General features: G+C 35.1%; 1 protein-coding gene across 13 annotated transcripts in view; it reads right to left on the minus strand.

Annotated features, from left to right (window-relative positions):
• Positions 1–12832, minus strand: part of PRRC2C (proline rich coiled-coil 2C) — a 99703-nt gene that overhangs the window by 12215 nt on the left and 74656 nt on the right. For 12 of the 13 annotated variants that reach the window (XM_082436895.1, XM_082436896.1, XM_082436898.1 and 9 more), the window contains 6 exons: positions 12055–12243; positions 11668–11919; positions 10376–10468; positions 7203–7304; positions 3569–3770; positions 1159–1362 (listed from right to left, as the gene is read on the minus strand). In XM_082436895.1, coding sequence (XP_082293021.1) covers positions 1159–1362; positions 3569–3770; positions 7203–7304; positions 10376–10468; positions 11668–11919; positions 12055–12243 — 1042 coding nt within the window. The remainder of the gene's footprint in view (positions 1–1158; positions 1363–3568; positions 3771–7202; positions 7305–10375; positions 10469–11667; positions 11920–12054; positions 12244–12832) is intronic. The other variant, XM_082436901.1, reaches the window with a different exon arrangement.

Here is a 12832-nt window from a genome sequence, read left to right on the forward strand (position 1 = left end):
ACTTTTAAGAGCCTATTAATAATACCTGTGGATCCTTATAGATAGTAGGTATTAAATATGCTGAGTATTATCAATCTTCCTAATATTTCCCACATGGAAAGACAAAAAATAGCCTCACTGTCCTTTTACTTTGAATTTAAATCATTAGTGAGCTCGAGTATTTTTCAAATGCTTATTTACTATTTAACTCAGATTAACATTGTGACATTTAGTAGGACAAGTTACCCCCCGCCAATAAATAATTTTTTCTCTTCTTTGTTGTTCTTAGGTTTATTCTTCCTCATGAACTTTATCATCAATTTGTCAGGTTTCAGATAACAGACTCCGGTTGTCTGTAGAGGGTTGGTTCTAGGACCACCCCCCAGATACCAAAACCTGCAAATGTAAAATGGGGTATATCATTTGCATATAACCTAAGCACATCCTCTCATATACTTTATTTTTTAAAAATTATTTCCAATTTGTTTATTTATTTATTTTTGGCTGCACTGAGTCTTTGTTGCTGTGCGCAGGCTTTCTCTAGTTGCAGCAAGCAGGGGCTACTCTTCGTTGCGGTGCACGGGCTTCTCATCGCAGTGGCTTCTCTTGTTGCGGAGCACGGGTTCTAGGCACGCGGGCTCTAGAGCGCAGGCTCAGTAGTTGTGGCACACAGGCTTAGTTGTTCCGTGGCATGTGGGATCTTCCTGGACCAGGGCTCAAACCCCTGCACTGGCAGGCGGATTCTTAACCACTGCGCCACCAGGGAAGTCCCCTCTCATATACTTTAAATCATCTCTAGATTATTTATAATACCTAATACAATGTAAATGTTATGTAAATAGTTACCTGTGTGCAGAAAATACAAGTTTTGTTTTTTGGAACTTTGTGAACATTTTTTTCGAATTACTTTCAATCCACAGTTGGTTAAATCGTAGACTCGGAATCCATGGATATAGACTGTACTGGACACCAATATGTCTACTATATATGTAACATATGTATAAGAAACAATTGCCACGAACCCCAGAATGCTTGTCAAGGAGAGACAGCATTCAATTCTATGAGGAAACAAATTTGCAAAGCAGATCAAAAAATATTTAAGCTTGAAAGGTAAGGGAAGAGAGAAAAAAAGCATTAAAACGTCTTCATTTCTGAATTCCTTACATTCAAACATCTTACCTGCTGCAGACTGAGACACATAGACTTGTGGACTCTGTTGCTGCTGGGCAATAAGGGAAGGCATACAGCTTAACTGCGAAAAATGACTTGCAGAAGGCAGGCTGCTTGTCTGTAATTGTTGGGGCTTCACTTTACAAATATTAGGAGGGTCTGATGTGGTTGTAGATTTTGTACTTAAAGAAGAGGTAGTATATGTACCAGCTCCTACATTCGGGAGAGGGATAAAATAAGGGGGAAATGTAGCATATTTTAAAGTACCACTGTTGTTCACAGTAAACTCAAGCACCAACCAGAAACTGGAAAATTAATATTTATGCCTACTGTGTACTCATTAGGCACTTATACACGGTACCTCAGACCAAAAGTGGATATGAGGGGGCTTGTAAAAGGAAGACACATTTATCAGATGCAAATAAGACTATAAAATCTGGAGAAATACAAATAGAAAATTAAAATGAGGAGAAAATTTAAAAATAAACTCACAAAATAAGGAGGCTGAGAGCCTACAACATTGTTATAGTCTAGCCTCAAACTAATATTTAGTTTTTTAATCATCACAAAGGATAATCAAGAGCTTCATTCATTTATGGTGAGGCATAAATATCAGCACATAAATGGGCCTTGAGAGATCAGAATTGCTCCTAAAAAGTCACATAAACTTAAGGTTAGACTTTTTTTCCTCTTTCTGGCAAAATACCTTAAGGATAATCTCTAGAACTTCAGTTATTTATAAGTAAATATTTGAACATCTATTAAAGGCCAGGCATAGACACAAAAACACAGAAGGATAAAGTGTCTTAAGAATAATTATTAATGTAATATAAAAATTTAATGTAAATTGCTCCTAAAAAGTCATATAAACTTAAAGACTATGCCTGTCTCTCCCTGTATATATACCAGCAAAAACTGGTATTTAGTAATACGTTAAAAACAAGACAAACTATTAATAATACTTGAGCAAATGACAATATAGGTATTTGATTCAAAAGTGTGATGTAGTAGTTATTATTATTTTCAGATATCAAATGATGTTCTAAGAGAGGACCAAGACTGAGGTACCTCTGTTCTTGCACTTGAATCTCTACCACTAGGATGACTAGCCAAGAAGGTCCTTGTTAAAAATTTATCCTAGTTGATGGGAATGTGGGGAAACTAGACCCAGAGGAAAGGAAGTAGTTGGGTTCCAAAGAAAAAACTAGGAACCTCCCCAGTCCCTATATTTCCTAATCTTCCTACCATACTCTCCTCCTGCTTCCTTTATAGCCTCACCTCCTATCCACCCAAGTAGTCTGGGGCCCAAGCTGGTAAGCATAATGAAGATGCCTTGGAAATGGGTGATGGGGAGTGCCTGAAAGGGTTTAAAGAGGGAAGAAGTACAGCTGGAATACTCTGATTTGAATATCTGGGCTTGTCTTAATACATATATCTGATTCCAGATAGTGTCAAAATAACTATAGTACAACCTCAGTCCTTTTGGTGCTTAAAAGTAGCACAGAAAGCCAGAATACTGAAAATCATTACTGCAATCATTAAATGAGAACTAGCCAAAGCAAGTAAATTCTGTGCTGTATATATTTTACATGTATTGGAAAGGAGTTTCCGACTGTTTTGGAAACATTAGAGAGTATTAGGAAAGCTTAAAACGAATTTCTATTTTCAGTAGAAGAAACATGGTTACACATATGGTAAAAGGGTATACCTTCTTAGAGTCAAATATTTCAGAAATATCTCTGGTTCTTTAAGAATGATAAAGCCCCATATGAGATATAGTTCAATGAAAGGATTACACACTAGTGAAACATTTAAGAAAGAAAAATACCTTCTAACTTGGGATGCTGATGGACTCTCCTTTAAAAAAAAAAAAAAACAAACCCCAAACTAATGGATATCATTTACTCAAATAACACAGACTGGAAATTCTCTACCCGTAACTCTTCCCCAGAAAATATGTTAAACCAACAGACTTAGGCCAAGAGCTCCTTCAAATGAGATACAGATCACACCAAAACTTAAAAGCTTTGTGATTTTGTGTTATTTCCGAGTTGGTCTAATTAGCTCTATGAGTTAAATAATAAAAATTAAAAGGTGAAATTTATAGAAAAATTTAGAGGAACAAGACAGAAAATCTCCCACCGATTCCTTATCCGTATCTGTATTGGGAGTTGGGGTGGGAAGAAGAGAGGGTCAAGCGAAGTATTTTAGTAAGCCATCATTAAATATTTGCCAAATTAAAATTGGGAGAGGGCAAGAGAGGGGAGGGAGGCAAGAAGTTTATAAACCAGCTGATAATTATCTCATGTGCAATCTTCTGTCTTTTACAAATAATACTTTGGGGGATAGTAAACAGGAAAAGATCATAAGAAACTTTAAATAATTTAAGATATTTAAAGAAAAGGTACAAGACTTCTACCTGATAGTGAAGTTGTGGGAGTGACGGAAGCAACAGGAATCTGAGGCATCGATGCACTTGAGAATGAATTGTAATTAGCAGTGCTTGGTCCACTGGCACTACTGCTGACTCCACTTGCGATTGGAGGTGCTGTGGAAGTTACTGGAGATCCCTTTTCCCTAACATTTGGAGAATTTTCCCATGCCTTACGTGCAGACTCCATCTGCAACCAAATGAACATTTTTTAAAGCCAAAAAGAAAAAAAAAGAAAATCACTATGCTAACAGAACTAATACACATATATAAACAAATATATATACATAAATGTGTTCCAACTGTAACCTTTCAAAAACCACATATATAGATTAGGACCATAAGGCTTTCAAAGCTTTCACTTTCTCCTTTATCTCCACTCCTTTACTCAAATTGGAGGCAGTGGGCTTTAATTATGTCTCTGTAGAGAGCTTGTTAAAGGCTTTGGCAAACAGGTCAGTGAAATATAGTCACAGCTCTTGTATCATCTAAACATGAGTCCCTATTCCTACCAGTGAATAAGGAAATGGAAATACCATGTCCCTTTAGGACTGACATGAGGCTCTGATTCTAGTAGGAAAGACACTAAAGGCCCTCCATTAAATATCCATTCTCTCCAGTCTTTCTTTTTAAACCAACAGTTCTCAAATGGCAAGCGACAGGTACCTTTTGTTTGGCTGTTTTATGCTCACAGTGTTTTAAAAGGCAGTGTAACCAGACAGGTTTTAGGCTTGGGTACAGTAGAAACACTTCTTGTTTCACCTCCAGACCCCATCAAGCATTTCGGGTTCTGACTGCCACCATTTGTATTTGTGGCTGCTGGTTTTACCTGTAGGCTTAGTTTAATCTATCTAGAGCTGTTCAACAGATAGACAAATGCAAGCCACATATAATTTTAAATTTTCTAGTAGCCACACTTTAAAAAATAAAAATAAAGAGGTAAAACTAATTTTGGTAACATATTTTATTCAACCCAATATATCTACAATAATAATTAAAACCTATAATCAATACAAAAATTGAGATGTTTTAATTAAAAAAATTAACATTTCAGATCCAGCATCTATTTAATTTTAAACTTACAGCACACACCTCAACTTGGATTAGCCACATTCAAGTGCTCAGTAACTACATGTGGCTTGTGGATACTGAACTGGAGAGCACAGATGTAGGTCCTCAACTATCCTGAGGCTCCTTGAACAGGAAAGGAACAGATAGAGAGATTCTGAAGCTTTTAGTTCTACTAGTCAAAATACGGAGCTGAGAGGAAAAAATCTAAGATAACCTATAAAATTCAGCTGCAATGACTTATACCAGGGTACTTTTCACAAATAAGATTTTAAAATATCACTGTTGGGAAGTCTGTAGGTCTCTGAAGTACCAACTTTAAAAATTTCAACCTGACTTTAATTTTAAGTATTTGAGAAATATCACATATCTCCCTACTTTCCTGTTAAAACACACACTATATATAATATAACCTTTTCTTGATGGCTAATATCATTACTACAAACTCAAAACACAGGACACTTTTAGGTTTGCTTGACTCTTTCCTTTTCCTCACAATCACCTTGCTGGTTTCAAATGTATTTTGTTTTAAAACAAAAGTCTTAGAGGGTAAGAAACAAAAACAGAAAACCCCCATACCACCACTTAGACAAAATGCGATTTGCTTGTACTATCTGAGATTTTTATAGCTTAGAGGAATGTTATAGACTACAATGCCTTTTACAACCAGTTTTGTTGTATGGGAAACACATAAATTATAGGTTATCAATCTTACATAATACTTAAGCCACATACATTGGTTTCATTTCATTTCTTAAGCAGCAAGAAAATTTAGATTCTAATTTTGGAAATTCAAGGAAACTAAAAAGTATAATTACTTAACTATATTCATTTTTCCTTTTGGCAAGTATACTGTTGACAATACCCATATAATAGAAATTTCCATACTTTATAAATTACTCAAATAAAGAAAGGTGTCCAAAAAAAAAGTAAAAATAGATAATTGACAAGGACCTACTGTATAGCACAGGGAACTCTACTCAACATTCTGTAATAACCTATATGGGAAAAGAATCTGAAAAAGAATGGATATATGTATAGGTATAACTGAATCACTTTGCTCTACACCCAAAACTAACAAAACATTGTAAATCAACTATACTCCAATATAAAATAAAAATTAAATTAAAAAAAAGTAAAAATAAACCAGAAAAAGTCTTAAGCTAATACAATTTAATTTAAATTTACTTTAATCCAAATGTATATTACTTCTTTTTGGGGTGTTAAAAACATTAAGTGAAAGGCAATGTGGAAGGGCTTTCTGAAGAATCAACAACTGGCCTGAAGAATAATTAATGATGATATTGTATTTGCTTATGCAAAATGAGACTACTGCCTTAAGCAGAATAACGGTAAAAACCAAATGTAAGATATAGTATGAAACACAGGTTAAGACAGTCATTCAGGTGGAAAAACAACAAAAAAGGCTGAGTAGGAACTGGCAGTAAACAGTAAGAACTGGGTAAAGATGGAGATGACACAAAGCAGAAGCGGTTGTCTTGTAAAATTTTATAGTCTCAAACTTGTATTTAAGCAGCTTCTTAGAAAGAAGTTGGGGGTATTAAAAAAAAAGTTGGGGGGCGGCAAGGGGACAAGTGGTCAGGAGGCTGGAGAATCAAATAGAAAGAGTCTAGAAATAAACACTGGTCACATTATAAAAAAACTTAGTTACTCCCTCTCCTGAAGATCATCAAAAAGATTCACTGGCAACCAGTGTAGCATTAGAAAGCCCTGCTACAGTAGAGGATAAATACTTGCCCAGGTTATAAAACTAAACAAACAGCACCAAAGAGATATATAAATGCAGTCAAAAAAAAAAAAATCCTCACTTAATTCCACATCTGTACTTTTTAACAACTGACTACTCTTGAGGTGAACAACTGATTTAAAATACTCTCAAATAACTCAATTGTAAAAAAAGTATTAGTAACATAGCTCAAGATTATAAGCATAATAGGAGATTAAAAAAAAAAAAAAAAAAAGCCTAAACTTCTTGACATCAAAAAGCATGTGTTGTGTAAAATCTCTTTTGGACCGTTACTCAAAAATTATCCAACAAAAATCAAATCAAAATCACTTGTATTAATCAATTACATCTTCATAAAATATTCTTAATTACTACATTGTATTCATTCAATTCACACATGACTTAGAGGAAAGACAGAAAATTAGCATTCTTACCATTACCAGTACTTAGGATAAAAAAACATGCAACACCAAGTTAGTTGTTTTCTACACAACTAATGTATCCAATAATTATTAAGATCTCTAAGAGGAACTCAGTACAAACATGAAATATAAAATGCTCTCCTGTACTTTTAAGACAAAATTCACAAGCATAATATGCCTCACTTTAAACATGAGGATATCAAGTCACTGGTATGTGGTATTAGAAACTAATAAAATTTTAAGGTATAATTTGACATCACTCCGTTTCTTCAGCTTAGTGTTGCTGCTTTTCACACAAAACTAGTAAAAATACCAAGAGTATTGTTAACTTATGTCCCCTTGCATGCAATAATCAAGGACCTTTAGAGATGGATGTCGTACATACCTTGAAGGTGAGGCTGAAAGTAGTGGGAGGAACTGAAGTTAGGCTGGAGCTCTGTTGTATAGTCTCCCTCTTAGGGAGGGGGAGGGTGTTGGGCAGGGGCACCTGAAAAGGTAAGGCAACACATATTACAATCTAAGTCCGCTACAAAAGCCCCATTAAAGATAATGCTAAAGTATTCTAAGGTTATTTTCATCAGAACCAAGAGGAATATTTGACTGCTTAGTTACACTGCATTTATAGTAACTGATAATTCTGGACATCTTAGATAAAACTTCTGAGAAGAAATACGGTATCTGCTTATTTATGCATAAATTGACAGAAAAAGTCTGTCACAAACATAAGGTAAAAACTCAAAGGTCATGCTTCCTATATTTTAATGTATATACAAAACACCTGGGGGTGTTGTTAAATGCAGATTCTGATTCACTTGGCCTGGGGAAGCCCTGAAATTCTGCCTTTCAAACAAGCTCCCAGGTGATGCTGACGCTGCTGGTCCCTGGACCATACGCTGTATAGCAAAGCTCTAAGTAACATAATTTCCACCATTTACAGGACCCACAGGTTCTATGAGAAGCATTTAACATGGTAGGGTAAGTATAAGAAATTATTCTCTTTACAGCAATCTAATCAACTTATAAATAGATTCAAGAACAAAAGTAATGTTGGGAGGAAAATATATAGTATCACCCCCACCTCGTTACGCTAACCAAATTGCTTTGCTATAGTAAGACATGATTATGGCAAGTACTGTTAGAAAACTGAAGATACTAGAAATTCACTACTTGTATCTCTTTTTTTCCTCTAAGTCTCTGGATCTTGAGATTTTATTATGTACTACTATATGACTGATTTGTACTACTACATGATGGTTCAGTCAGTTGTTTAAACACAATGACTGAGATGTTGGGGGTGGGTTTAAGATAATCACTTTGTGGTACTACGGACAATCTAATGGAGATTATTTTATAAATCTTTAAAATAGCTGTGCTATAATAATCAAAAACACCACCTGCATTTAAATCTTCAAGACATTCAAGATTCAAAACAATTGTAATATTAGGTATTACAACCAATAAATATCAGCTAAGATCCTTAAAAAGTGCGTTAAGCCTCAATAAGGGAAATAAGGCTTTTTTTCAGTTTAATTTTAATTTTTAATTTTTTGGCCACGCCAGACGGCTTGTGGGATCCTAGTTCCCCAACCAGGGATCAAACCCGTGCTCCCTGCAGTGGAAGTGCAGAGTCCCAACCACTGGACCACCAGGGAATTCCCCAGTTTAATTTTTAAAAAGACAAAAGTTCTATGCATAAAATGGAGCCCCCAGACTAATGAATGAGAAAGGGACATTTCAAAAGGTCCTAAAATTTTTTCCCATGTAGGACATTTGTTTTTAACACTATGTTAAGCTCAGAATCACCACCACACTCGGCACAAATAAGCAACACTGTGAAATCATTCCAAACTGATGACCTTTTATAATGCTCCCTGACCCAAACTGATCTGGTTTTCAAACATACTCTGGATACACTGCTAAAAATCAAATATAGACTATTTACTTAAACACAAGACTGGGCGTCTTCCCTTCAGTAGTCCTCTGTGTACAAGTCACTATGTTAATCAGCCTTGCAGATTAGACAGAAACCATTAAAATGCTCATATGGATGTTTTCAATGAGTTTTAAGAATCATGATCTTCCCTTCCATATTCATATTTTATAAATTATATTTTTAGAAAAGAGTAGTTTGGCAGAAAGCATCATATACTTTCTGGAAAAGGTAACATACTCTACATTTTTCTAAAGTGAGAAAAGACAGCATGATTCAAGTATAATTAAACCTTATTGAAATGTTACTAATTCAATATTTGAGAATCCATGTAGTGACATCAGGAAGTAAACTGAAAGTCTTTCTGCCCTTCCCAAGTTTTCTATTACTGCCTATAAGAAGTTAAATAAACCTTTCTCCAAAAGGTCAGGGGAAGAGGATTTGGCATATGAAGTGAAGCTTTATAACATAAGTTGGACAAATTACATTAATCAGCTCCAAAAGTGTTCTCTTATCACAGAGAAAATGTGTGTCTTCCTCCTTTCTCTCCTTTTTCCTTCAGCTGGACTACAAAAGTTGGATTAAATGATCCCTAATGCATCTCACCTAAAAGTCTATATACCTGATGCTAGAGAGAAAAACAGAAAACATGGGAAAGACACTGTAATAAAAGATAATTGAGATTTTTATTCTAAAATGATAGAGTTAAAGCTTTTTAAGAGATCTTTAAATATGTCTGTAAAGGTTATTTTTTTAAAAGAAGCCTTTAATATAGAAGGCTATATTTAAAAAAGAGGCCAGATGACCGAATTTCCACCATACCTGCTCTCCAAAACAAGAGCCATACATGTAACTTCTAAAATGCTCTTCTTCTTCCATGGGAGGTTACCTAACTTTTTTTTGGCTCACAATTTTTCACCTGTCAGTTAGTGAACTAGGCAAAATACTGGACTGTACTGATTTTTAACAGAGTCTTGAATTATAACACGGTAGCTATGGGATGCTAGAGCCAGATTTACATAACTTACTGTCATCTTTTAACACATTTTTGAACGGAGACGTATTATGGCCACAGGCGTTAGTTTCTGCAAAAATCCCCTGGTCAATAATGTGTTAATAGAGCTTTTAAGGCTTTATGAAGATATACATTATAGCTCAATCTTCACAAGAGGAATGAAGCTGTTATGGTTCCGTATAATTTTTTAAATTCAAAAAGAAACACATAAATCTTTGGTAATAATCTAATTGTCTTTTTAAGTGAATGACCTTTCACTGCATTATAAAAAGGTGTCATTTAAGAACAAAATTACCAACCAAATAAATGCTGAATCTGTAGAATGTGAAAGCTAAGAACAAAAATTCTTACCAAACCAGGTTAATAGGATTAGTACTTATGAAACCAAGCCTAAGCATCACAAGCTTGGATATTAAACATAAAGCTGATGACTTTCAGGGGAAAAACAACTCAGCTTTGACTATTTCCCCTAATTATATTACAGTGCTCCTAAATACAAACTTACTATCAACTCTTTCCCTGAGAAGAGTTAACTACTGGTCATAAAGTGTGTATTAGATAACAATAGCCAGGTTCCTATCCAAACTTGCCACATCTCAGGTTGATTACTTACATTATTAACCAAAGTATCCTCCATCTTTGCATTATTAGTAGCCACAGTGTTAGGCAGAGAGGAAGAAGGTGTAGTATAGTCTGTTACAGACTCCTGTGGAGTGGTAATAGAAAAAAATACGTTTTAAACTGAATTAAAGAGTCACTTTCTAATAACAGCCTAACAGTTGTAAAGTTGTTTTGGAAGAAAGCAGGAGAGGAGAGCAGACCTTAAGATTCAAATCTTAAAGACCGACAGTGGGATAAAACAAACATGGACCTACCACATTTCAACCACTGCTGGGGTCCTATACATTTAAAAAATATACTGCATAGTACTAGGAGGTTGTCAACAGTGTCAAGTATTTATTTCTTTGGATTTCTAAAAGAACTCTGTGTGGTTCTTATACTCAATCTATAGCTTACTTTCAACTACTGATTTTCTATTTTCTTCAAAATAAAACATGGATAAATGAATGTCAAGATCTTAGTTGTCACAATTAATTAGGTTTTAGGATAAACTCTTTGTTTATCATCATGAATCTCTTCTTTAAACATGGCAGAGTTAGATCACACAAGCTTTTCACTTCCATGCATTGAGTTGTATGGCAATTAAAAAGAGAAAAATATTCAAGTAATATGAAAGATTCCATCTACCTTTCTTCTCCATGAATACATGTTCTGGAGTGAACACCAAATGGCAGATATAAATTTGCTACTCCCACAAGTGTCAGTCCCCATAAAGTCACTCAGTGTATCTTGCCTTAATGAGTATTTCTAAAGATATGCATCTTTCATTCAATGTAGTCCCTAAATGCAAGTCAACCATTCCTCTGGTGCTCAACCAATGAAACATGATCTGTTCCAACCCTGAAAGAAAACTGGCTATACTGGAGTTACTACAAGTTTATCTTTTAGTTTATCTTTCCCGACTTCAGAATCTCACTAGTGTGCAAGATAAGGAGGGGTCCACTGTAACTCCATTAACAAAATAAAAAGTAATATAGAGCAATTCTTTCGAAGTCTATAAACACGCTGAAAAGCATTCTAATCTTGGGTAAATATTTTTTCACTTTAAATTACTCAATAGTCCAGAATTAAGTTGCCACAGAAAGATAATTTACTGTAAGGAATTTCTTTAGATCACATATGCACACCATGAAATAAAATCTTCTCTGTAAGAAATAACAACCCTTATAAGCTACAGAATTATATGCCTCAGGAAAAAAAAAAAAGTATTTTGTTGCTGTTTTCCCCATTCATTTTAGACGTGGTTTGCATCAACTGAACTGGTAATCATTGCACGTTGCTTACCTTCACGTTAGTGCCATATTCTGGGGATGATACTGAGATCATTGTTCCTATTTCAGTAGACATTTCTGAAACTGCTTTGGTTTCCTTTGCTGCCACAGGATCTGTACTTCTGACTGTAGCAGGGCTTGATTTCTCCTGTCCTTCCGGCTCCACCTGTTGGGCATCTTTTACTTTTCTGTTTTTTAATGAACGTTCCTTTCCAATAGGACCAGGTTTATGTTCTTTGTTTTCTACTGGACTCAAATCTGGAAGCTAAATTCAATGTTTATGACAAAAACACATCATGATCAAAGACACTCATTGAAAACTAATCCAATTTTGAAACTTATTTATTCTCCTTAAATGTTAGTGGCTTTCATACAATTATATCTGGAACATGAACTATACCTTCTGGGCTTTGATAGGGCCTGCCCGTGGCTGCTTCTGCCGTTGTTCTTTAGGTTCAGATATTTTGTCAGTAGTTTTTTCCGAAAGCACAGGAACAATTTCATTTTCACCCCCGTTTGAAGCTGGAGCACCAAACTGAATTGTGTCAATTCCAATTTCAACTCCACTTTCTTGACTATTCTTTGTTCCCTAGTAAGAGAACATTTAAAAACTTGCTTCAGATGTGAGAGAGTGGCATGGACATATATACACTACCAAATGTAAAATAGATAGCTAGTGGGAAGCAGCCGCATAGCACAGGGAGATCAGCTCGGTGCTTTGTTACCATCTAGAGGGGTGGGATCGGGAGGGTGGGAGGGAGACGCCACAAGAGGGAGGAGATATGGGGATATATGTTTATGTATAGCTGATTCACTTTGTTATACAGCAGAAACTAACACACCATTGTAAAGCAACTATACTCCAATAAAGATATTAAAAAAAAACCCCTCTGGTTCTATAATGATAAAAACTTAAAAAAAAAAAACTTGCTTCAAAGCAGAGTTCAAATTTGACTGAATGATTTATGTAATAGCACATATTTTAAAAGTACAATAGAAGGTTTGAAGCAATCTACATCCAACTGAGATGAACTGACCTTGGTTTATGTTTTAGGAGAACATTCCCTTAACCCTACTGATCTGTATTAGCAAACAACTGATAAATTAAAAACTAGGACAAGACTTAAGTTTTAAAGTCCTGGCTTTAAGTGCCCTGGGTTGAAGGGCAAATCAGAGCC

The sequence above is a fragment of the Balaenoptera physalus genome (assembly GCF_965194825.1).
Source record: "Balaenoptera physalus genome assembly, chromosome: 1".
NCBI classification, from domain to species: Eukaryota; Metazoa; Chordata; class Mammalia; order Artiodactyla; family Balaenopteridae; genus Balaenoptera; species Balaenoptera physalus.